The 27,149-nt window shown below is 39.5% G+C and overlaps 1 protein-coding gene, 1 long non-coding RNA gene and 1 pseudogene across 4 annotated transcripts; all 3 read left to right on the top strand.

The window, feature by feature from the left end:
- The first annotated feature begins 1,928 nt into the window (after positions 1 to 1,928).
- LOC112080782 (uncharacterized) lies at positions 1,929 to 26,529 on the top strand. 3 transcript variants are annotated; one of them, XR_011479562.1, is made up of 6 exons: positions 1,929 to 2,123; positions 2,441 to 2,758; positions 2,967 to 3,090; positions 3,611 to 3,650; positions 25,805 to 26,174; positions 26,281 to 26,529. XR_011479562.1 is itself a non-coding variant. In XM_024146696.2 (5 exons), the coding sequence occupies exons 1-5, from the start codon at positions 2,054 to 2,056 to the stop codon at positions 25,895 to 25,897; spliced, it is 645 nt and encodes a 214-aa protein (XP_024002464.1). In that variant the 5' UTR covers positions 1,929 to 2,053; the 3' UTR covers positions 25,898 to 26,274. The 3 variants fall into 3 exon arrangements, 2 of the variants coding, with proteins under 2 accessions (XP_024002464.1, XP_024002465.1); XM_024146696.2 differs by lacking the exon at positions 26,281 to 26,529 and having other exon boundaries at positions 25,805 to 26,274; XM_024146697.2 differs by lacking the exons at positions 25,805 to 26,174; positions 26,281 to 26,529 and adding an exon at positions 4,061 to 5,367 and having other exon boundaries at positions 1,930 to 2,123.
- Positions 14,404 to 17,139, top strand: LOC112080783 (OX-2 membrane glycoprotein-like; annotated as a pseudogene).
- On the top strand, positions 23,968 to 25,328 carry LOC112080784 (uncharacterized). The gene is made up of 3 exons (XR_002896226.2): positions 23,968 to 24,128; positions 24,422 to 24,739; positions 24,948 to 25,328. It is a non-coding gene; the product is annotated as an uncharacterized lncRNA (long non-coding RNA).
- Positions 26,530 to 27,149: the final 620 nt, after the last annotated feature.

The following is a 27,149-nucleotide window of genomic DNA, read 5'->3' as shown; positions in this document are numbered from 1 at the left end:
TTAGTTAGTTAATAAATAAATGATTGAGACAATTGATGTATGGATGATTCATAGTGAAGACTGGGTTCGTGCAGATAACCAACAATTTACGACATTTGGAATGAGACTAACGTGAGGTAAAGAATAATTCATTAATTACAAGACTAATTGATTAGATATTAAAATATCTGAAAGTTGTATAAGGAAAATTATAACTTGTAATCTGAATATTTTCCTTGGTGCCCCGACTTCCTAGTTAATTACATTTACGTGATTAGTTAATCACGTAARAATAATTACAGATAATTGATTTGATAAAAATAAGTCTTCAGTTTAATGATGCCAAAGACACAACAGACTATAACAGCAATTGTGATCCAACCATAAATTAATATATTGTGCCCCTGGCTTGAGAGGATGGAAGTTCAACATGTAGCTAGATGAAGTAGGTTAATGTTAACTAGTTGGCCAGGCGTATTGTTGTCCATGAAAGGAAGTTAGTCTAGCGAGCAAGTATTTTAGCCAGGTAGCCTAGGACAACAAAAACTAAAAGAGTGTACTGTATGACAGAGTGATAGACCGTTTAGGCAACATGAAAGAGGAGGATGGCATCGTTATTTTTCTACAAGTAGGGTGAGTCGACATGTTTTTTATACTTGCACGCACACACAGACACAGGAATCAGTACCATGGACAGCCATGTCATATTTAGTTTACGTTGATTAGACTAAATATTTTAGTTGTCACTGTATTAGACTAAGCATAGGTGATTATGTTGAAATGTTGAAGTTGAAAAGGTGCTGGAATAGTGGAGGCAGCTCCTGTCTTTGTGACTTGCGGCAATTCTCCATTAAATCAACAGTTGTTTAGTAGTCAGAAACATTATGTCACGTTCTGACCTTTATTTCCTTTGTTTTGTCTATATTTAGTATGGTCAGGGCGTGAGTTGGGGTGGGCAGTCTATGTTTGTATTTCTATGTTTTGCTATTTCTGTGTTTGGCCTGATATGGTTCTCAATCAGAGGCAGCTGTCAATCGTTGTCCCTGATTGGGAACCCTATTTAGGTAGCCTGTTTTGTGTTGGGTTTTGTGGGTGGTTGTCTTCAGTCTTTGTGTGTCTGCACCAGATAGAACTGTTTCGGTTTTCACGTTTGTTGTTTTGTATTTTGGAAGTGTTCAGTTTATTGTCTTTTATTAAACATGATGAACACTAATCACGCTGCGCTTTGGTCCTCTCCTTCTTCCACAGAAGAAAACCGTTACACATTAAACAAAGGTGTGGTTTAATTTATTCTGCCATTGTGTTTTCTTATTGTCTAGGCTTTAGGCCTATATATCACGGTGTCAAGGCATATGAACTAACAGGTTATAGAGCAAACAATGCAATTATCACAACACAGGTTGTAATATGGCTTTTTTTCAGGATTGGCTTCCCCGGTGATTTTACCCACGCACCCCTACTGGTGCACACACATTCTGTGGTCCATTTTATAAGTACGAAGGGTTTATAAATGAGGCCCCTGAACTTTATTGCCCTGCTGCAGATGTATTAATAAGGCATTGGTATATAAAATGTAATAATTGAATGATTACAATAACTAGTTTTATCATAAACATAGCACTGGGTAGGTTCATTTCCTGTTATTAACCTGGAGGACCCGATCTAACACTCTATTCCACATCAAGTAACTCATACAAGCAGTAACATTAGATCTGCCAAGGCAGCAGCTAATGGGGATATACTTGATATAGACCCCCCTCAGTCTTGTGGTGGTGTCAGAATATATCATTGTTTCTAGAGCAGGAAGTGGACCTCTTGACATATGTATTTATTGTTATGCAATATGTAGTGGTTGCACTGGATAGCCCTTAGACACAGCCCAAGAGATGTGTTGTCATTGTGACAGTCACACTTAGAATACATTTACACAGCACCACTTCCTCCTCTCAGACAGCACCAGATCATGTAACTGTTTCATACCTGTCAAAGGACCATCACTTTGGTTTGCCTTTTGTTCTGCTGTCGGTCTGAGCAGAAAATATTGGACTAACGTTTGGTTCTGCAGTTGGTCATTATGTGTGGAAGATGTGCATTCAGGCTTTCTCTGCTTCGGCTGGTGTGGGGTGTGTGCACAGCTTTTGAAGGTAAGATTTGTCCTTTTCTTAAACACACAGCATGCATGTACAGTTTGTACAACACTGAAAAAGGAAAGGGGCCCTGTCCTCATATTTCATTTGCGAAATTTTAACAGCATTAGTATTACCTCATATAAGAATAGGAGTTCCACAATCTGAACTGCATTTATGGAAGCAGAAACTGTGTCAGAATACACATATATATATATATATATGCACACACACACCTTTCTCCAATGCAACAAATTGGGCATTGCAATTGTAATGCAAAACAAACATTTAAATGTAACAATACACTCACAAACCATTTTCCTTCATGTTTACAGAGATTCAAGTGAAAACATTGGAAACAGGAGCAGATTTGGGAACTCTAGCCTGTCCAAACCAAACCATTCATAACATGATGTCTGTAATATGTAAGATAGATAGAGTGATAAGTGATGGGAATGACTGTCAAGTGTCTCTTCGGTTTGACCAAAATGGTACAGACAGCACTTGTGACCCCAGAGTCACACTGCAGATAGAGAGTGACAGAGTGTTTCTACACATCACCAACATACAACCATCTGATGAAGGGAACTACACCTGTGAGTGTGTATATAATGGAGGAACACATTTTTTGCATCTCAATATTTCTGTCAATGGTAAGTGTTTGGTTTGCGTGTCACATTTAGRTTGWWCTGMYAATGTTTGGTCTCATTTAGTCATCTCTACCATCTCAGTCCAAGTGAACTGGATTGTAATAAAAATAGTGTTCAAACTGAGCATCTGTCAACAATGTAAATGACCAGAGTGGAGGAAGAGAAACAAGCCATATAGGATCACAATGACTTCTTCTCTTTTCTTTTTCAGGATCCCATGTCTCAAACAACCTTTCTTTCCAACGTTCTTTCAATGTCATGATAATAACAGCCTTTGCAGGATTTGTAGCTGTCGTGGTCCTCGTTGGAATAATCACGAGGAAATGTCATCTCAAGTAAGAGATTCTCATTAGCTTGTTAAATGAAAAGTTGATGGGTATTTGGTAATTGAATGAATTAATTACTTTGTTATGGAGGTACTGTAGTAATATACTGTAAATTCAATCTCAAATAACAATCTGATCTACAATTCATATAGAGGACTATGGGCCTCAGAAATATGCTGTAGACTGTAGGTCCAAGATATGTTTGTAGTCTCTTGCCAACTAAATGTCAATGGTGTGACTACAAAGAGCTGGCAAGAGAGTATAAACAGATCTGAGATCATATGAAATACCCTAATGTATGATATAGGCTACTTGACCTACGTTCGAGTCTGACTCTATAAGGTTATTGTAGGTCACTAATAACTGAACTGTTGATGATTCTCACTTCCTGCCTTGTCAAAATGAGTGCCGGACAAAAACATGCATGCAGCCACGCACAAACACACAAACATTTAGTTCCAGAAAGCATCTGCTGTTTAAAACCATGTTATGTTACGTTCATTCACTGGTGTTCTCTTCTTTTACACAGCGGGAGAACACAGCAGAAAGCGGTGTACACCTTTAAAGAGGTGATGAAACAACACTGTCTTTTCTGTCAGGGCTGTTATTGCTTGATATTACCTGGAATTGAATGACCGTCAGGGCTGTTCTTGCTTGCTCTGTTAACTGTAGTCGTAAGACTGTCAGGGCTGTTCTTGCTTGCTCTATTACCTCTAGTCGTAAGACTGTCAGGGCTGTTCTTGCTTGCTCTGTTACCTCTAGTCGTAAGACTGTCAGGGCTGTTCTTGCTTGCTCTGTTACCTGTAGTCGTAAGACTGTCAGGGCTGTTATTGTTTGCTGTTACCTGTAGTCGTAATACATCTGCAAACTATGCTCTTTCACATTTTCAATTTAATTTGCCAAAATTTACAAATATTTCCACAGTCCCATATGAGATTTTACAGTGTAATATGGTGACATATTGTTAATGTATTTGTAGGAGGAGCAACAGGACTTGGAGCCCTACAGCACATTCACAAGGAGAGACAATGGGCTTTACTCAACCCTCCAGCTCACACATTCTAACCCCTGACCTCTGGCGCCAATGACAACAGGGCATTAGACACCTTTTTCTATCACTAGGGGTTAAATAGTATTTCACCAGRCCTGGATATACAACTGTACAGTATATCAATTTACTGTATATCTTGATTACTGTAATGCCCCTATTTTTACAGCTGATACACTGACTTTATATAGTTCTATTGATTGGTTACTGACACCTGGCTGAATAGGTCCTGTACTGTAGATCGTCTTCTGTTGCTGTAAATATCAGCACTTAATGTATGAATGCTGCACATTATGTTACGTAMAATCAATGTTCCTGTGGACACATAATGTGATCATGTGACTCCTTKAATTATATTACGTATAACCAATGTTCTTGTGGACAGATGATGTGATCATGTGCATTTTCTCCAGGTGTCAGTGTATTGGATTTGTAAAAGATATTCCCTGCAGCAGTAGATGTACAGRCATCACAACATGCTTCATGACAATGTATTTTCCTTGCTTTCAATGTTCCATCTCCATGTATCATGTAGGCCMACATGAATGACATGTTCAAGTTTAGAGATGTAACGGCAAAACTAAACCATTCATGAAAACTTCATTTCCAAACAGATCCATGAACTCTATAGTAATATATATAATGTATTGGCTATATGTATCTAACCCAGCATGTACACTCTAGAGGAAAACTCACTATTATCCACATCAGMCTTATATGATATAAGAACCCTTCAGCCTTGTGGTGGTGCAGAATCTATCATTGTTTGTGTCTAAAGAAGGAAGTGGACCTGTTGAGGTGMCTGTTGTTAATATGTTGGCCTCTTCGTTGTGTTCTGCAAAGACCAAGATGCACTAGCAGAGGTCCAAGTGTTTCTGTGAAACAGTAAGACAGGTAGAAGCTAGAAAACAACACCACTTCCTCCTCTCAGCTCTCAATGTTCATTAACTAGTCAACCCAAATTTGACTTTGTTTCTCTATTGAACAACTAATGTTGGATAGACGTTGAGTTCTGTACTCATTCTGAGCAGACAACATTGAGTAATGTTTGGTTCTGCAGTTGGTCAGTGTTTGTATTCAGGCTACTTCTGCTTCTCGTGCTGTGGGTTGCAGTTAGTCGATAAGATATCAACTTTACTTTTTCACCACACTACTAATGCTCAATCTAAAAACCATGGAACAGTACACTCACAATCTGTTTCCCTTCCTGTTGGCAGTGACTGAAATAAAGATATCTTTCTGCCCAACTCAAACACTGTGAATTATTTTTTGTGATAGATAAGATTAAGTGATAAGTGGGGGGAATGACTGTCAAGTGTAATTTCAGACCAACCATAATGCAGTTGTGTAAAGTGCTTAAGTAAAAATACTTTCAAGTACTACTTAAGTATTTTTTGGGGGTATCTGTACTTTACTATTTCTATATTTGACAACCTTTACTTTTACTTCACTACATTCCTACAGAAAATAATGTACTTTTTACTCCATATCTTTTCCCTGACACCTAAAAGTACTCGTTACATTTTGAATGCTTAGCAGGACAAGAAAATGGTCCAATTCACGCACTTATAAGGTGAACATCCCTGGTCATCCCTACTGCCTCAGACCTGGCGGACTCACTAAACACAAATGCTTTGTTTGTAAATTATGTCTGAGTGTTGGAGTGTGCCCCTGGCTATCCGTAAATTTAAAAAACAAGAAAATGGTGCCGTCTTGTTTGCTTAATTAATATAAGGAATTTGAAATTATTTATACTTAAGTATTTTTAAAACCAAAAACTTTTACTCAAGTAGTATTTTACTGGGTGACTATGACAATTTTGTACTTTTTCCACCACTGCCATAATGGTACAGACTTCACTTGTGACCCCAGATTCACACTACATATAGAGTGTCAGAGTGTTTCTACACATCACCTGTCAGTGTGTACAACATGGGGGGAAATACTTTTTCATTTCAATATTTCTGTCAAAGTTAAGTGTTTGGTCTGATGGTGTATATTACCTCTGCTTACTTCACTGAAATTCAGGGACCTTTAAATTGCTACAGTGTGATAATGAAAGTCACAGTTGACAGAAATGTTATAGGTGCAAAATCCTTTCACAACCTCCTTCAACCTCTGGAGTCCTCGTTTATAACCGTTGTGTACATTTCACACTAAATATCTGTGTGCGCCATTTATGAAAAGACTGAGCACCTACAAAAAGAGATTTATAAACTTGGAGCACAGCATGCATCAGCATGTTTTGCATTATGAATCAGACCTGTCCTGAAACTGTACGTGCGTGAAAGACATTAAAACTCCACCTGAAAAAGCCAATCGTTCAGTTGTGAATGGTTCTGGTGCACAAAAATAAATTAAAAGTGTCAAGGGAAGCCAGTGTGGATTTGGCTTCAGACCAATCACATCACAAGCCAAACATCTTTATTGACAGAATAAAAAAAAAAATTGTTGCATCTCGTTGTGTTGTTGTACTCCGGTGGCTAGCTAGCAAGCTAAAAATCGTCCCTATCCCAATGGAGAATGGAGGTAGGGATTTGGACTTGTGGTTTTACTTAATTCTCTGTACTGGCCAATGATTATAACAGCGATTCTGATCCAACCATAAATGAATACATTGTGCCGCTGGCTTGAGAGGATGGAAGTTCAACATGTAGCTAGATGTAGTATGCTAATGTTAACTAGCTGGCTTGGCGTATTGTTGTCCATGAAAGGAAGTTAGGCGAGCGAGCAAGTATTTTAGCCAGGTAGCCTAGGACAACAAAATGGAATGCTTGTCCAACAGTCTTGAAGGAGTTCCCACATATGCTGAGCACTTGTTGGCTGCTTTTCCTTCACTCTGTGGTCCAACTCATCCAAAAACATTTCAATTGGGTTGAGGTTGGGTGATTGTGGAGGCCAGGTCATCTGATGCAGCACTCCATCACTCTCATTCTTGGTCAAATAGCTCTTACACAGGCTGGGGGTGTGTTTTGGGTCATTGTCCTGTTGAAAAACAAATGATAGGAAGCGCAAACCAGATGGGATGGCGTATCGCTGCAGAATGCTGTGGTAGCAATGCTGGTTAAGTATGCCTTGAATTCTGAATAAATCACTGACAGTGTCATCAGCAAAGCACCCCCACACCTCCTCCTCCATGCTTCATCCGTTCACCTACTCTGCGTCTCACAAAGACACGGCGGTTAGAACCAAAAATCTCATATTTGGACTTGTCGTGGCAATTTCCTGTATTACCAAATGGGGAGAGTTACAAACCACACACCAGTAAGAGTTATACTTAAACTTCATCTATTAATAATATGAGCTTCACCATAGCCCTTTGACTCTCAGATCAATTCAGTGTCTATAATGAATTCTGAGAGTGCCTACAAAAGAATACCAAGATCTTTTATAGCCAAGATACACCCCTCTCAACTTACATGACAAACCACAGATCTTAGGAACAGTTCACAAAGAAAGACTTTTACTTGAGAGAGGAGTATCGCATAGCCAGATAGCATTAGCTATAAATTATCGTTCAGTTTGGTCTCTAAGACGAGGTTCTAATCTCATTCCTGGTACTTCATAGTACAAAAACATTACCTCACTATCTAGGTTGCTCTTTAGGCTTATTGGCCAAAGACATCGTAAATCTCCTCTGTCAGTGCTATCTCATAGAGGCCCATCCTCAGTGGAACACTGAACACACAATAGTCGACAGATTCTAATGCAATACAAAGATTATAATATAATCTTCCAAGCACTATAACATAGTCTCGCAATTTTCCACAACAGACTCCAGACCAAAGGACAGATTTCCAACAGTCTAATGTCCATTGCTCGTGTTTCTTGGCCCAAGCAAGTCTCTTATTATTATTGTTGTCCTTTAGTAGTGGTTTCTTTGCAGCAATTCGACCATGAAGGCCTGATTCAAGCAGTCTCCTCTGAACAGTTGATGTTGAAATGTGTCTGTTACTTGAACTCTGTGAAGTATTTAATTGGGCTGCAATTTCTCAGGCTGGTAATTCTAATGAACTTATCCTCTGTAGCAGAGGTAACTCTGGGTCTTCCTTCCTGTGGTGGTCCTCATTTGAGCCAGTTTCATCATAGCGCTTGATTTATGCGACTGTACTTGAGGTTCTTGAAATGTTCCAGATTGACTGACCTTCATGTCTTAAAGTAACGATGGACTGTCGTTTCTCTTTGCTTATTTGAGCTGTTCTTGCCATAACATGGACATGGTCTTTTACCAAATAGGGCTATCTTGTGTATACCAACCCTACCTTGTCACAACACAACTGATTGGCTCAAATGCATTAAGGAAAGAAATTCCACAAATTAACAAGGCACACCTGTTAATTGAAATGCATTACAGGTGACTACCTCATGAAGCTGGTTGAGAAAATGCCAAGAGTGTGCAAAGCTGTAATCAAGGCAAAGGGTGGCTACTTTGAAGAAAATCAAATATATTTTGATTTGTTTAACACTTTTTTTGGTAACTACATGATTCCATGTGTTACTTCATAGTTTTGATGTCTTCACTATTATTCTACAACTTAGAAAATAGTAAAATAAAGAACCCTGGAATGAGTAGGGGTGTCCAAACTTTTGACTGGTACTACGTATGCATGTATGTAGTATCAGCGGGAACCACAGTATTACTATGGCTCCCTCTGGTTTTAGTGTTGCTGAACAGTAGAGACAGGCCATGAGTGTCTCACCTCCACAGCAACATGCATTATTAAAATCAGTCATTTTAATTCCTGTGTTTTTTTAAAGAAACAAAAAGGAAAATAAAATTGCAGTTCCACTAGGTGTCGCTGTGCTGCATTTGAATAAGGACTGTCACAGCGCTATGAACGGATAGTGATGCAACATTTCTGAAGTAAGAATTCCAGAAAAGTGTCCTGTCTGATGACATATGTGAATGCTTTATATTTGTGTAAGAGCCTTGCGTCACCTGATTGTACTGAATTCTCTCCATAGTTTAGATTTTTTACCGTTGTGTTTGTAACATACCTTACATAGTCTGTATTCTGTGCTGTAGACTACATCAATTGTTAAGAAATATGTGTTTCAGAAAATGTTAWCGTCTTTGTCTTTTCACTGTGTCTGTTTTTATGTACATTAGATATGTAAGTGTTGAGATGCAGCTGGAATCATCCTCTGGTTGAGTGAGACAGTAATTTAAGAKCACAACTGCTAACCAGAATATTAAACAGGTTCTTCCCAAGATATAATGAAAATGTTTGGTTCAGATGTTCGGATTAGAACACACCTTTTTACTCAGTTTCCCGTCGGGGGTTTTTATCAAAACTACATATGTACACAATTTGCCCCTACAGTATTGTGACACTGTATACACTGCAATACAGAAGTCCTGGAGAAGTTTCTCCCGTCTGGCATGGGATTTGCACCGGCAACCTTCTGGTTACTGACCAGCCTTTCTAAACTAGGCTTTCAGTTTTACCAGATAACTCTTAGTACACATTCCAATACCCTTTATACAATCACAGGATATCAAAGTGTACAGTGATTTCTGATAATGAGTGTCTACTGTAAGTATCATTTTGACTGCTCTCCTTTCCTGGAATTGGATTCAGTTACTACCGAGGCCACTGAGAATGGCCCAGAGTATTGTAATAACCCTCCAGTAGTGGATCCTCTTTCATTTTATTCCTTTCTACAGTAACCATGACTCAGACCTTCTCTTAGGCCACTCCCCGAGACARCTTCGGTGATSAGCCATTATTGATGGCAACCCTGGAGTGGGCTCAGGGATTCGAACCAGCAACCTTTCAGTTATTGGCCCAAWGCTCTTAACKYCTAGGCTACCTGDCACCCTTAAGGCTACTCCTAGCTAGACTGTAAAMGGTAAAATTARAGAATGATGGGATTATACTTTAATWGACATGCAGTTTATGATGTAATAAAATGTAKCATTASAATTATAACCCAATTATGATAATAAAATGAACTATATTATACTCAGTGGTGGACCCAATTGTCATACTTAACGATACCATAATAAAAAATTACTAAAGTGAAAGTCAACCAGTAAGATACTACTTGAGTAAAAGTATAAAAGTATTTGAATTTAAATATAATTAAGTGGGGCGGCAGGTAGCCTAGTGGTTAGAGCGTTGGGCCAGTAACCGAAAGATTGCTGGAGTCAAGGCAGTTAACCCACTGTTCCCCGGTAGGCTGTCATTGTAAATAAAAATGTATTCTTAACTGACTTGCCTAGTTAAACAAAGGAAAAATATATATAATTAAGTATCAAAAGTAAATGTCATTGCTAAAATATACTTAAGTAGTAAAAGTATAAATCATTTCTAATTCCTTATATTAAGCAAACCAGACAACATTTACAAACAAAAGATTTGTGTTTAGTGAGTCCGTCAGATATTCTCGAGAATTTTACCATTTTCCTGTCCTGCTAAACATTCAAAATATAACYAGTACTTTTGGGTGTTAGGGACAATGTATGGGAGTAAAAAGTACCTTATTTTATTTAGGAATGTAGTGGAGTAAAAGTTGTCAAAAAAATAAATAGTAAAGTAAAGTACAGATACGCCCAAAAACTACTTAAGAAGTACATGATAGTATTTTTACTTTTACACCACTGGTTACACTAACGTGATGTTAACATCACCTTCAATTAATGAAGTCACATAAGTATCTAAAGAGCTTTCAGTTTCACTTGTGTAATGCAACTCCTGTCTTCTACCCACTGGGGCAGTGGACTTCCCCCTTTTGCTATGACATTCAGGCACAGTCAGTCACTACACATCTCCTAGGAAGAGGAAATCCCACAAACCCTAATACCAGACTAACAATGGAGACCAGCAACCACCAGGAGGAGAATCTGGGAACTTCCTGCTGACACAATTACCAGAACAGCACTTCATGTGAGAAGCATGTAGTAAAAACTCTGTGAACCCCTATGACACACATACTACTGTAATAGATTTGAAATCTTGAAAATGTCTCACTCATAAAATGCTCACCTTATTACCATAACACGGAGTCATCATTTCCCACATTGTAAAATGTTTTATGTACAGTACCAGTCAAAAGTTTGGACACCTACTCATGTAAGGGTCTTTCTTTATTTTTAATATTTTATAAATTGTAGAATAATAGTGAAGACATCAAAACTATGAAATTACACATGTCATGTCTTTGACTATGCCAGATTAATTGCTATGACATGCTATTCTATTCTTAATAAAATAATTTCTCCGTAATTAATATTACCTGATTGAACTAATCATGTCATATTAATTAACCAGAGAGGGACACCACGAAAGAATATTTATAGAGCTGTTATCTTTCGAATAAACTCTTGAAGATTTAGTAAGATTTTACCTCCATAACAGTCACATTAATCGTCATTTTATTCAGTCTCATCTGAAGGTTGTAAGCCCTCGATTATCTGCAAGAATCCTGGCTAACAAGTTGAATCAGCAATACAAAATTGGGTTTAATTATTTATTTACTAAATACCTAATCACACAGAAACACACATACACAATTAAATCATAACTTGATTACAAAGTACGTCATACAGAAAAACGTCCTAGCGGGCGGAATAGGTATGACAGCTTGTTACACAAAGGAAGGGTTGAGTCTTAGTGAAAGAGTGGGAGACTGGAACATAGGCGAGCTGTGCTATCGTAAATACAGTATCTGATGCATTCTAAATTACCGCCATTTGAAAAGGAAAATGCAATACATATTTACTCTGAGCTGCCGCTTCAGTAGGTTGGTGGTAGATGGAAGACCGTATGCCACACCGAGTCCTCTGTCATTTGGAGAATGTCTCTGGTTGTCACGGGATACTTTGGAGTGACGTTGTGTATAGTAGACGGGATACTCGGACTGTCCTTCCTAACCTGCGATTGTAGCAGCTGTTGCTAACTCAACGGTTAGGAGATATCACTTCTGTAGTGAATACGAGTTCAAAGTTCATACCATTCACAATCAAAGTCCATGCTGATGTTGGCTTAGTTCCGTAGTTATATCTGAACCATTCTGACACAGGACCGTTATCCTGGTGTACCCGGAACAGGAAGTTATATTCTTGTCAATGGCTTTTAATAGTGGAGGAGAGGGGTGTGTCTGAAAAAGTTTATAACCCATGCTTCTTCACAGGGCGGCCACTGTGAGCAGAGGAAAACTTATGAAAGCACAGATCTCTCATTTGGAAGCTAAAATTACATTTCATCTCTTCACAAATAATCTCATATTCAAACATTTGAATTAAACAACAATTCCATGTGAATCCGATACCTCTGACGTTTAGACTTTCCACAGTAGAGTTATGTCATTCTATCATTGATGAGAATGTGTCAGAGGGAAACCGAACTGACATAATATACCTTAAGTACCACCGCATATGTTCAGTTTGGTCAGATTACCAGAATATAGTTCATTCCCCCCCACCTTCTGATGTCCCCAGAATCTCTATGTTAACCAAGGGGTTTTCTTATGTCACATCAGTAGGGAAGAGGAACGGGGGAGGGGGAAATAGGTATTTATGACTGTCATAAACCTACCCTCACTGCAACGTCATGACACACATTTGGAATCATGTAGTAACCAAAAAAGTGTTAAATCAAATATATATTTTAGATTTTAGATTCTTCAAAGTAGCCACCCTTTGCCTTGACAGCTTTGCACACTCTTGGCATTCTCTCAACCAGCTTCATGAGTAGTCACCTGGAATGCATTTCATTTGACAAGTGTGCCTTGTTAAAAGTTCATTTGGAATTTCTTTCCTTCTTAATGCATTTTAGCCAATCAGTTGTGTTGTGACAAGTAGGTGTGGTTTACAGATGATAGCCCTATTTGGTAAAATACCAAGTCCATTTTATGGCAAGAACAGCTCAAATAAGCAAAGAGAAATGACAGTCCATCATTACTTTAAGACATGGAGGTCAATCAATCCAGAACATTTCAAAAACGTTTAAAGTTTCTTCAAGTGCAGTCGCAAAAACCCTCAAGCACTATGATGAAACTGGCTCTAATGAGGACCGCCACAGGAAAGGAAAACCCATAGATAAATTCATTAGAGTTACCAGCCTCAGAAATTGCAGCCCAAATAAATGCTTCACAGAGTTCAAAGTAACAGACATCTCAACATCAACTGTTCAGAGGAGACTGCATGCGTCACGCCTTCATGGTCAAATTGCTGCAAAGAAACCACTACTAAAGACACCAATAATAAGAAGAGACTTGCTTGGGCCAAGAAACACTAGCAATGGACATTAGACCGGTGGAAATCTGTCCTTTGGTCTGATGAGTACAAATGTTTGATTGTGGTTCCAACCACCGTATCTTTGTGAGACGCAGAGTAGGTGAACGGATGATCTCTGAATGTGTGGTTCCCACCGTGAAGCATGGAGGTGGAGGTGCTTTGCTGGTGACACTGTCTGTGATTTATTTAGAATTCAAGGCACACTTAACCAGCATAGCTACCACAGCATTCTGCAGCGATACACCATCCCAACTGGTTTGCGCTTAGTGAGACTATCATTGTTTTTCAACAGGACAATGACCCAACACACCTCCAGGCTGTGTAAGGCTATTTGACCAAGAAGGAGAGTGATGGAGTGCTGCATCAGATGGCTTTCACAATCACCCGATCTCAACCCAATTGAGGTGGTTTGGGATGAATTGGACTGCAGGAAAAGCAGCCAACAACTGCTCAGCATATGTGGGAACTCCTTCAAGACTGTTGGAATAGCATTCCAGGTTAAGCTGGTTGAGAGAATGCCAAGAGTGTGCAAAGCGGTCAAAGGCAAATGGGTGGCTACTTCGAAAAATCTCAAATATATTTTGATTTGTTTAACACTTATGGTTACTACATCTGATTCCATATGTGTTATTTCATCGTTTATGTCTTCACTATTATTCTAAAATGTAGACACTAGTGAAAATAAAGAAAAACCCTTGAATGAGTAGGTGTGTTCAGACTTTTGACTGGTACTGTAGATTGACTGAAATGTATGCTATGCTATGTTCATCAAGTGTAGGCGTGTTTAGTTTCTGGGGTGGAGCATTAGCAGCCAATTGGTTTGGAACTTGCTTGGTTACAGTAGCCTTTCGATGCCTTGTGTGGTGGCCTCTAATTTGTAGTTTAGTTCGGCATAGAGCATGTGAACATCCCAAATATTACGTCGAAATAAATAAATTTCCGCGTTTATTTTGTTGCTATGACGTCATTCAGCTTCAGCCTAACGTGAGCCACAATTTTTTTTTTAAGAACTAACAGTTCCTTTTTCCTGTCATGTACATTACAGTAGATGTCACGTTGTAATTGGCTAAGGCCGGGACCACTGGGAACGAGCTAATCTATACCCCATCAACAATAAGGGATTTCCTAAAACATTCTTTCCCTTTCGTTGAATCTGACTCACTTCACGTGCAACTAACGAAGCAATATATTATGGTCCAACGTGAGAAAGAAAACCATTCACCAGCTGAGAATGAATACTTTTCTCATTCTCTTATGCTTGCTCTCTGAAGGTAATTAAATTGTTTTCCATGGCTTCTGACTAGGGGTTGATTCTGCTCATATAAGATGAGATATGTTAAGTAAACAACATTTCCCACGTTTGACAGGTAATTTATTATTTTGTATGTAGGCTAAACTTGTTTATTTATTTAACTGTTAACTTGCCTTCTTCCTTTTGTAGCGGTCTCTGTCAACATCGTAGCTAGAGGAGACACCAGGGTTGACTTCAATGGCGACGCATCATATACCTGCACCCATGCGGACCCGACAGGTGTTCTGCAAGTCACCTGGCAGAGGCTGTTCAAAGACGACTCGGTGGAGAATCTGGCCACCTACAGCAAGCGGTTTGGCGCTCAAATCATAGACCCGCACCGAGGCAAGGTGGTTTTCACGGAGGCATCTCTCAACTCGACGTCCATTACCGTGAAGAATGTAACATGGGCGGACGACGCCTGCTATATTTGTTCCTTCAATGTTTACCGAGTGGATCAAGACGCAAGCAGACGTGTCTTACCGTTCAAGGTATTTAATGCACTGAATAATAACAGTTTTAGGGCTTCCCTCTATTGTTCTCTATTCAGTTGAAGTTATATTTTAATGTAAGTGATATTGTAACTCAAAATAATAATCGTAAATCAGCAAGGTACAAGCACACCTGGTCAACTAATTATCCAGCCCTTGATTAGACCTAGTTGAATCAGGTGTGCTGGTACTGGAATAGAAGTGAAAGTCACTGGGGGTATCCTCTTATGGAGCATTCATAAAGACTTCATAAGTAATACCTTCAGTACATTCGGAAAGTTTCAGACCCCTTGACTTTTTGCACATTTTGTTACATTACAGCCTAAAATTGATTTTTAAAAATAAAGATTTGCAAAATGTCTAAACATGTTTTTGCTTTGTCATTATGGGGTAGTTGTGTAGATTGATGAGGAATTGTATTTTTTAATCAATTTTAGAATAAGTCTGTAACGTAACTGAATGTGGAAAAGGGAAGCGGTCTGAATACTTTCCGAATGTACTGTAGATGCTTCACTAATACAGTTTTAAGCTAAACCACCAATACAGGTAATATAAAGGTCCTTACATCTGGTGCTTCGCCAAATATAGAATAATCCTTTAGTCACCCTTTACTGCAGGACATTTGCTAAGGATGATATATCTGAATAATACAGTATGGGTGTAAAGGGTTTATTATGGGTTTATTAGGGGAATAAAACACTATGCTTTAGAACACCAGCTAACTGCAAGTATAAATCACCATATTGGCATTGTTACATCACTGGCAGGATTTCAAAAATGTCTGAATGACCATGAACTCTGCATGCATTAATAAGGGACATTTGCTGGTGTCAAAACATATATGAAAACATGATACATATTTTGAAAGCTCTTCTTAATTGATCTGTCTGGTAAAATAAAGGTAAAATAAGTAATATAAATAAACTCAATAAGATGCTATTCCCTGTTTCATCTATTCAAAGGTGTATCAGAAGTGAAAGCCACAATGCAAAAAGTCCCCAGCACTGAACCTAAAGCAGACATGGAAGTTGTGGTCAGTTGCTCTGCCACAGGTAAACCAGCACCTTGGATCCAATGGAACATTTCTGCAGCAGCACTCATAAAGACACCTAACAACTGGACTGTCATTAACAAAGACCAAACTGTCACAGCCAATAGCAACATCACCCTCCAACTGTTGCCAGGCTCAGGGGGATACGTGGACTGTATCATAAACAATGGGATGAGGACACAGAGACACGAGTGGGTCCTGCTTCCTATTCTCCCTGGAGAGAGGGAGGTTGAAGAGGGTACGTGATGTTGATGTATTATATACTTCTAAACCATACTCTTTTAGCGTGTCAGAATGGTTCAACCTGAAAACAACATTGAGAAAACATCATCCCTAGCTCTATAAACAGCATGCCAAATTCATGATATTAATAATAAACATTTTACATTTGGATACATGAATTTGGCGTTCTATTTAACAGGCTACATCATCCCCAGGGGCATGTTGTGATAGCCTTGTGACCAACATCATCGTGCAATAGCGCAACATTCTGTTTCCTGAAAACAGAACGCAGCGATTTCAGGCTGGTTCCAAGAGGCTAATGTTGTGATGCTATTAGTGCTGTTAGTAATGTTATCTCACCAGTTGGGTTTAATGTTGACTACCATGGTAAAGCATCACGAGTCACTCCCTTTTAAAATCACACTGTAGTCAAGTGTTGTGTTGAGTTCTGGGTAGTTTCCAGCCCCTCAGGGAAGCTACGTGATGGATGATATGATTGGATAGATGGGACAGAACATGATGTCAACAGGTTATTCAAACTGAATGCATTAAAAAGGAAGGGTGTAAAATTCCTCGTCTTTCTCTTCAGAGTAAATGCTATCTCTCCAAACACATGCTCACTGGAATTTCATGTTTCACCTTCCAGATGACAAGAGGACATCCCCGTGGGCTGTTGCCATTCCAGTATTCCTAATCATTTCCCTTTTAGTCATCTTTGGNGAGTAAATGCTATCTCTCCAAACACATGCTCACTGGAATTTCATGTTTCACCTTCCAGATGACAAGAGGACATCCCCGTGGGCTGTTGCCATTCCAGTATTCCTAATAATTTCCCTTTTAGTCATCTTTGGCTGTGTCGAGCTTCAAAAGAAAAAAGGTGAGTCCGCACAAGATTATCTGTAATATCTTTATTTTAATCGTCTTAGTAAGACAAATGGAATGAATTGAGTCATCAACTCTATATATGGTTCTGGCTTTTATCAGACAAACTGTGAGCAACACATGTCTTGGAGCTCAGGAATGTTTATAGATAACGTCCTTTTAGATTCACTGTAGTACAGTATAGTAACCTTCACATTCTATCTGGCAGGTTGCAGGCAAGCAGCGTTGGCAACCACAGCAGACGAGCAGGACCCTGTTAGGAGCATTGTGTAAACATCTGTCTGTTGTTGCTGACCGTGCTTATATGCACTGTAGCTGACAGCTGTTTTTGTTGAGGACTGGAGCACCTGTTACTGAGCCTGGATGTTGAACCTTGTTGAATCATTCTTACACAGTCATGAATAAGCTAATTAACACATGCATTATACAAGCCATGATATGGTTAATGCTGTTTAGAGGTACTGAAATGGCACTTTTAGGTTTGAGAGATTGATGACCTCTTGTAGGTGAGTGTTTGGATATGAGGTAGGTTACTTGTTGCCTGGCTACCCAAACTCCTTGCTCCGGCCAAACGCCACGCCCAAGGACGTTAGTTTCTTCTTCGCAATGAGTCTGGATTTGAGTACCTCCCCAACATTTCACCGAATGCCAACACATTGAGGGGCCATCTGATTTGTCCAGTAACGATGGGTTGAGTCAGAGCTAGAACACACGTGGGTAAAACAGAGGTTTGAAAATTCATCATTGGCTGTTACTCTGATTGGTTAGAGACAATCCAATCGCTGAAGACGTTGTTTTGTACAACGCCCGTCGTGCCCCTCATCACCACGAACGACTTCAATAATAATCCTCACCATATCCAGACTAAAGTATGTAGTGAAGGACAAAGCAGCGGAAGAATTTAGTTTGAGCCATCAGGCTAGGTTACCTCATCTATTAGGACAGCACCACCTACTGTTTGAATGTACTTTATTATAACATACACCAAGTAGAATAGATTTATCTATTTATTTTAATGGTTTTAAATAACCTATTAATTTATTTTATTTCAACCCACTTCAATATGATTGACCTTGTTGCACTTTTGTTCAAGTTAAGTTTACAGTGTATTGTTATTATAAATCTATGGAACTACAGATAGTTTTGTTGTTCTTCATGTTATGTCAGTGTAATGTGTGAATGTATTTGAGACCTTAGAATGTAATGGTGATAATGTTTGCTCTTTGATTGTTTGTGTTATCCTCATGTTTGAGTTCCTATTTATTTAGATTTTGTATGTTGCTTGTTGTGTTCGATTCCTATTTCCACTTGATTTGACACTGTTTATAAATCAGGCTATTATTCTCGCTTGATCTGTAAAATGTTTTGATTGTTTTTGAATATTAAACATTCTTTATATGGATTGTGTTACCACCTGTTTGATATAAAACTACGCTGTATTTAAAAAAAAAAACTGCCCATTGTCACCTTGTTCACAGAAACATCACAATTTACAATCAGGGGAAGGTTCGTATAGCTCTGTTTACAGTAATATCGCNTTCGTATAGCTCTGTTTACAGTAATATCGCAATTTACAATCAGGGGAAGGTTCGTATAGCTCTGTTTACAGTAATATCGCCATTTACAATCAGGGTGTAGGTTGTTATAGCTCCTCCTTGTTTACAGTAATATCACCATACCAGGGGTAGGTTGTTATAGCTCCTCCTTGTTTACAGTAATATCACCATATCAGGGGTAGGTTGTTATAGCTCGGCGCCAGGCTCACTTGGCTATGTGTGTGTAATATTTCAGCTCCTTTCTGTTTTATTACCTGAGAAGAGTTCCTTTAACCTTCTCAACTAAAACTGGTAAAACAATGGTTCTGACATTGGCTTACACACTCTGGAAGAAAAACATAAAAAATATATAAATTAKATCTCACCAGCTGAGTTTACTTTTAGCCTGGTGTATGGGGAGGGGCCATATGTGATTCAACCTCATGTTGGTTGGACACAGAGGAGAATTCAAATTCCCTTTCTATAAGAGAACTCACATTTTCACCAGGTCTTCTGCACACTACAACTACCTGTTTATGATACTAATAGTCTAGTCATTTCTAAAGGTGAGGTAATTAGTTTTATGCATGATATACTGCATTTGTCAGAATTHTTTTCTGAATGTACACAATATTGCTGATACTATTGCTTTTCTTTATGAAATGTAGTGCTTTTTACAGCAGTTCAAACCTGTATTTCACTACATTCATTATTTTATTTATATAGGTATAGGTTATATATAGCTTTAGGCCACATGTCAAACTCATTCCACGGAAGGCCGAGTGACTGCCGGTTTTCGCTCCACCCTCGCACTTGATTTATGAATTAAGGTCACTAATTAGTAAGGAACTCGCCTCACCTGGTTGTCTGTCTTAATTGAAAGTAAAAAAGAAAACCTTGCAGACACTCCATGTAATGAGTTTGACACCCTTGCTATAGGCTAAATTAAAGTTAAATGATGAATGTAATGTAGTAAAATGCATGTATAGAGTATTGAAAGGCACTGTATAAACTGTACAGTGTAGTGAAAGTCACTGCATAAACTGCATAGTGTAGTGAAAGTCACTGTATAAACTGTATAGTGTAGTGAAAGTCACTGCATAAACTGAATAGTGTAGTGAAAGTCACTGTATAAACCCTACAGTGTAGTGAAAGTCACTGTCTAAAAAACTATGATTTAATCAGTGAACAAAGAGGATTGATCGTAGCCATAGTTCTTATATTCACTGATGTCCACACATTCTGTAGTTGATGTTACTTTAATAATTCAACACATGGACCCATACTGCTGTCAGTTACTAATCCATACTGCTGTCAGTTACTAATCCATACTGCTGTCAGTTACTACCCCATACTGCAGTCAGTTACTAACCCATACTGCTGTCAGTACTAACCCATATGCTGTCAGTTACTACCCACTGCAGTCAGTTACTAACCCATACTGCTGTCAGTACTAACCATACTGCTGTCAGTTACTAACCCATACTGCTGTCAGTTACTAACCCATACTGCTGTCAGTTACTACCCATACTGCAGTCAGTTACTAACCCATACTGCTGTCAGTAACTAACCCATACTGCTGTCAGTTACTACCCATACTGCTGTCAGTTACTACCCATACTGCAGTCAGTTACTAACCATACTGCTGTCAGTTACTACCCATACTGCAGTCAGTTACTAACCCATACTGCTGTCAGTTACTAACTCATACTGCTGTCAGTTACTAACCCATACTGCTGTCAGTTACTAACCATACTGCTGTCAGTTACTAACCTATGCAGTCAGTTACTAACCCATACTGCAGTCAGTTACAAACCCATACTGCAGTCAGTTACTTAACCATACTGCAGTCAGTTACTTACATACTGCAGTCAGTTACTAACCCATACTGCAGTCAGTTACTAACCATACTGCAGTCAGTTACTAACCCATACTCACAGTCAGTTACTAACATACTGCAGTCAGTTACTAACCATACTGCAGTCAGTTACTAACCCATACTGCAGTCAGTTACTAACCATATGCAGTCAGTTACTACCCATACTGCAGTCAGTTACTTACACTGCAGTCAGTTACTAACCCATACTGCAGTCAGTTACTAACCCATACTGCAGTCAGTTACTAACCCATACTGCAGTCAGTTACTAACCCATACTGCAGTCAATTACTAACCCATACTGCAGTCAGTTACTAACCCATACTGCTGTCAGTTACTAACCCATACTGCGTCAGTTACTAACCATACTGCTGTCAGTTACTAACCATACTGCAGTCAGTTACTAACCCATACTGCAGTCAATTACTAACCATACTGCAGTCAGTTTATTAACCATACTGCAGTCAGTTACTACCATATGCTGTCTCAACTCATACTGTGTCAGTTACTTACCCATACTGCAGTCAGTTACTAACCCATACTGCAGTCAGTTACTAACCATACTGCTGTCAGTTACTAACCATACTGCAGTCAGTTACTAACCCATACTGCAGTCAGTTACTAACCATACTGCAGTCAGTTACTAACCCATACTGCAGTCAGTTACTAACATACTGCAGTCAGTTACTAACCCATACTGCTGTCAGTTACTAACCATACTGCAGTCAGTTACTAACCCATTCTGCAGTCAGTTACTAACCATACTGCAGTCAGTTACTAACCCATATTCAGTCAGTTACTAACCCATACTGCAGTCAGTTACTAACCCATACTGTGTCAGTTACTAACATACTGCAGTCAGTTACTAACCATACTGCAGTCAGTTACTAACCCATACTGCAGTCAGTTACTAACCATACTGCTGTCAGTTACTAACCCATACTGCTGTCAGTTACTAACCCATACTGCTGTCAGTTACTAACCCATACTGCTGTCAGTTACTAACCCATACTGCTGTCAGTTATAACTACTGCTGTAGTTACTAACCATACCGCAGTAATTACTAACCATACTGCTGTCAGTTATTAACCGTACTGCAGTCAGTTACTAACCCATACTGCTGTCAGTTTACTAACTCATACTGCTGTCAGTTACTACCCATACTGCTGTCGTTACTAACCATACTGCAGTCAGTTACTAACCCATACTGCATGTCAGTTACTAACCCATACTGCAGTCAGTTACTAACCCATACTGCAGTCAGTTACTAACCCATACTCAGTCAGTTACTAACCCATACTGCAGTCAGTTACTAACCATACTGCAGTCAGTTACTAACCCATACTGCAGTCAGTTACTAACCCATACTGCAGTCAGTTACTAACCCATACTGCAGTCAGTTACTAACCCATACTGCAGTCAGTTACTAACCCATAACTGCAGTCAGTTACTAACCCATACTGCAGTCAGTTCAGTCAGTTCTAACCCATACTGCAGTCAGTTACTAACCCATACTGCTGTCAGTTACTAACCCATACTGCAGTCAGTTACTAACCCATACTGCAGTCAGTTTATACTGGGCCGTGGAGACGCACTGGAGGTCTAAAGCGCAGAGCTGGCACAACCCGTTCTGGCTGGATGCTCACCCTAGCCCGGCAACTGCGGGCCGTTGGCACAGGACGCACTAGGCTGTGAAAGCGCACCGGAGACACTGTGCATAGGGCCGGCGCAGGATATACTGGGCCGAGGAGGCGCACTGGAGGTCTGGAGCGTAGAGCTGGCACCACCCTTCCTGGCTGGATGCTCACCCTAGCCCGGCAACTGCGGGGCGCTGGCACAGGACGTACTGGGCTGTGGAGACGCACCGGAGACACAGTGCGCAGAGCCGGCGCAGGATATCCTGGACCGAAGAGACGCACCGGAGGCCAGGAGCGCTGAGCCGGCACAACCCGTCCTGGCTGAATACCAGAGAGAATGTTAAAAAATAGAAACCAAAAAAGAAACATTTTTCTTTTCTTGAGAAATAAAGTATAAGTCAGACCACTAAAGAAATGCAAGTTAATGTTTTTGTTAATAACACGGTGCTTGCCCGGTCACACGCTCCCCACGGTAAGCACGGGGAGTTGGCTCAGGTCTATAACCTGACTCTGCCAATCTCCCCGTGTGCCCCCCCCAAACAATGTTGGGGGGCTGCCTCTCGTGCATGCTTCGTCGTGTCAACTCCTCGTATCTTCGCCGTTCCGCTTTTGCTGCTTCTAGCTCCTCCTTAGGACGGCGATATTCTCCAGCCTGTGCCCAGGGTCCCTTGCCTTCCAGTTTCTCCTCCCATGTCCACTCCTCCAGAAAACGCTGCTTGGTCTTTTTGTGGTGGGATCTTCTGTAACGCTCGTCTGAAGAAGTGGACCAAGATGCAGCGTGGGGTAGGTTAATCATATTCTTTAATGATAACCAGCAAAACCAAGAAAGAGAAAACCAACGAAACGTACAGACTTGTAGGGCTCAACAGCAACAATACAAGAACAAGATCCCACAACATAGGTGGGAAAAAGGCTACCTATGTATGATTCCCAATCAGAGACAACGATAGACAGCTGCCTCTGATTGGGAACCACACTCGGCCAAACACAAAGAAATACAAAACATAGAATGCCCACCCCACATCACACCCTGACCTAACTAAATAGAGAAATAAAACGGCTCTCTAAGGTCAGGGCGTGACACATGGGGCTTTTTTTCAGGATTGGCTTCCCCGGTGATTTTACCCACGCACCCCTACTGGTGCACGCACATTCTGGGCTCTATTTTATAAGTATGAAGGGTTTATAAATGAGGCCCCTGGACTTTATTGCCCTGCTGCAGATGTATTAAAAAGGCATTGGTATATAAAAGGTAATAATTGAATGATTATAATAATTAGTTATATCATAAACATAGCACTGGGTAGGGTCATTTCCTGTTATTAACCTGGAGGACCAGATCTAACACTCTATTCCACATCAAGTAACTCATACAAGCAGTAATATTAGATTTGCCAAGGCAGCGGCTAATGGGGATCCATAATAAATACAAATAACCATCACCTACATACACTTGATATGACCCCCCCCCCCCCCATATGTGGTGGTTACACTGCAGAGCCCCTAAACACAGCCCAAGAGATGTATTGTCATTGTGAAAGTCACCCATAGAAGATAGAATACATTTACACAGCACCATTTCCTCCTCTCTGCTTGCACCATAACATGTAACTGGGTCAAACCTGTCAAAGGACCATCACTTTGGTTTGCCTTTTGTTCTGCTGTCGGTCTGAGCAGAAAATATGGTTCTGCAGTTGGTCATTATGTGTGGAAGACGAGCATTCAGGCTTTCTCTGCTTCTGCTGGTGTGGGGTGTGTGCACATCCTTTGAAGGTAAGATTTGTCCTTTTCTCAAACACACAGCACGCATGTACAGTTTGTACAACACTGAAAAAGGAAAGAGGTCCTGTCCTCACATTTTATTTGTTAATTGCATTAACATTACCTCGTATAACAATCTGAACTACATTTAGGGAAGAAGCAACATTTGCATCAGAATATTCTCTTTTTATATATATACACACACCTTTCTCTTATGCAAAAAAACTGTGCATTGCAATTGTAATGCAAAACAAACATTTAATTGAAACAATACACTCACAACCCATTTTCCTTCATGTTTACAGAAATTCAAGTGAAAACATTGGAAACAGGTGAAGATTTGGGCACTCTAGCCTGTCCAAACCAAACCATTCATGACGTGATATATGTAATATGTAAGTTAGATAGAGTGATAAGTGGTGGGAATGAGTGTCAAGTGTCTCTTCGGTTTGACCAAAATGTTACCAACAGCACTTGTGACCCCAGAGTCACACTACAGACAGAGAGTGACAGAGTGTTTCTACACATCACCAACATACAACCATCTGATGAAGGGAACTACACCTGTGAGTGTGTATATAATGGAGGAACACATTTTTTGCATCTCAATATTTCTGTCAATGGTAAGTATTTGGTTTGTGTGTCACATTTAGCTTGTACTGTGAATGTTTGGTCTCATTTAGTCATCTCTACCATCTCAGTCCAAGTGAACTGGATTGTATCAAAAATAGTCTTAGAACTGAGCATCTGTCAACAATGTAAATGACCAGAGTGCAGGAAGAGAAACAAGTCATATAGGATCATAATGACTTCTTCTCTTTTCTTTTTCAGGATCACATGTCACAAACAACTTTTCTTTCATACGTTCTTTCAATTTCATGATAATAACAGCCTTTGCAGGATTTGTAGCTGTCGTGGTCCTTGTTGGAATAATCACGAGGAAATGTCATCTCAAGTAAGATATTCTTATTAGCTTGTTAAAATAAAATTTGATGGGTATTTGACATATTTGTTAATTGAATTAATCAATTACTTTGTTATGGAGGTACTGTAATAATATAATGTAAGTTAAATCTCAAATAGCAATCTGATCTATAATTCACATGGAGAACTATGGGCCTCAGAAATATGCGGTAGACTATACTGTAGGTCCAAGATTTGTTTGTGCTCTCTTGCCAAGTAAATGTCAATGGTGTGACTGTGAGTGACAAAGATCTGGCAAGAGATCATGAACAGACTTAAGTGAGGTCATATGAAATACCCTGAAGTAGGCTACTTGACCTACATTTAAGTCTGACTCGATAAGGTTATTGTAGGTCACTAATAACTGAACTGTTGAGGCGTCTCACTTCCTGCCTTGTCAAAAAAATTGTGTCGGAGCAAAACATGCACGCAGAAACACACGTACAAACATTTTGTTCCAGAAAGCATCTGCTGTTTAAAACCATGTTATGCTACGTTCATTCACTGGTCTTCTCTTTTACACAGCAGGAAAACACAGGTGATGCAACAACACTGTCTTTTCTGTCAGGGCTGTTATTGCTTGCTGTTACCTGGAGTCGGAAGGCATCTGAAGCCTATACTCTTTCACATTTTCAATTGAATTTGCCAACATTTACAAATATTTCCACAGCTCCTTATGAGATTCTACAGTGTAATATGGTGACATATTGTTAATGTCTTTGTAGGAGGAGCAACAGGACATTGAGCCCTACAACACGTTCACAAGGAGAGACAGTGGGCTTTACTCAACTCTCCAGCTGCCACATTGTAACCCCTGACCTCTGGCACCGTTGACTAATGACAACAGGGCATGAGACACCTTTTTCTATCACTAGGGGTTAAATAGTATTTCAGCAGCCATGACAGACAACTGCACAGTATATCCATTTACTGTATATCTTGATTACTGTAATGCCCCTATTTTTACAGCTGATACACTGACTTTATATTGTTCCATTGATTGGTTACTGATACCTGGCTGAATAGGTCCTGTACTGTAGATCGTCTTCTGTTGCTGTAAATATCAGCACTTACTGTATGAATCCTGCACAGTATGTTACGTAGAACCAATGTTCCTGCGGACAGATGATGTGAATCCTGCACATTATGTTACATAGAACCAATGTTCCTGTAGACTGAAGATGTGAATCCTGCACATTAGGTTACGTAGAACAAATGTTCCTGTGGACAGATGTGATCATGTGCATTTCCACCAGGTGTCAGTGTATTGCATTTGTAAAAGATATTCCCTGCAGCAGTAGAGATGTACAGTCATCATCACAACATGCTTCATGACAATGTATTTTCCTTGCTTTCAATGTTCCATCTCCATGTATCATGTAGGCCGACATGAATGACATGTTCAAGTTTAGAAATGTAACGACAAAACTAAACCATTCATGAAAACTTAATTTCCTAAAAGATCCATGACCTCTATAGTTGTATACTGTATGGGCTGTATGTATCTAACCCAGCATGTACACTCTAGCATGTACACTCTCTCACACAGTGGTTCCCAAACTTCTTATAGTCCCGTACCCCTTCAAACATTCAACCTCCAGCTGGCACCAGGGTCAGCGCACTCTCAAATGTTGTTTTTTGCCATCATTGTAAGCCTGCCACACACAGACTATACTATACATTTATTAAACATAAGAATGAGTGTGAGTTTGTCACAACCCGGATTGTGGGAAGTGACAAAGAGTTCTTATAGGAACAGGTCACAAATAATAATATAATATTAATCAATAATTTTGCTCTTTATTTAGCCATCTTACATATAAAATCTTATTTGTTAATCGAAAATTGTGAATAACTCACCACAGGATAGTGAGACGGGTATGCTTGAAAGGATTCACATAACTCCGCAATGTTGGGTTGTTGATAAAGGAATTTTATTCCTATGTTTATCAACCAATTCAATTAAAACACTCTGCCCATACATAATAATTTGTAAGATACTTATCAGCATAAAATGGATAAAAACCAGTCTTAAAATCAATCAATCAATAGCGTTTATTCTCGAGAGTA

This window comes from Salvelinus sp. IW2-2015, unplaced genomic scaffold, assembly GCF_002910315.2.
Source record: "Salvelinus sp. IW2-2015 unplaced genomic scaffold, ASM291031v2 Un_scaffold16498, whole genome shotgun sequence".
Taxonomy (NCBI): domain Eukaryota; kingdom Metazoa; phylum Chordata; class Actinopteri; order Salmoniformes; family Salmonidae; genus Salvelinus; species Salvelinus sp. IW2-2015.
Note: the sequence above shows the minus strand (reverse complement) of the source record. Positions and strands in the feature narration are given on the sequence as shown.

Bases quoted from the DNA above. Each gene is read 5' to 3' on its own strand.
- LOC112080782 (XM_024146696.2), top strand. From the start codon at position 2,054: ATGTGTGGAAGATGTGCATTCAGGCTTTCTCTGCTTCGGCTGGTGTGG. The intron at 2,124-2,440 runs GTAAGATTTGTC...TCATGTTTACAG, and splicing joins TGTGTGCACAGCTTTTGAAG to AGATTCAAGTGAAAACATTG. The intron at 3,651-25,804 runs GTGATGAAACAA...ATGTCTTTGTAG, and splicing joins CGGTGTACACCTTTAAAGAG to GAGGAGCAACAGGACATTGA.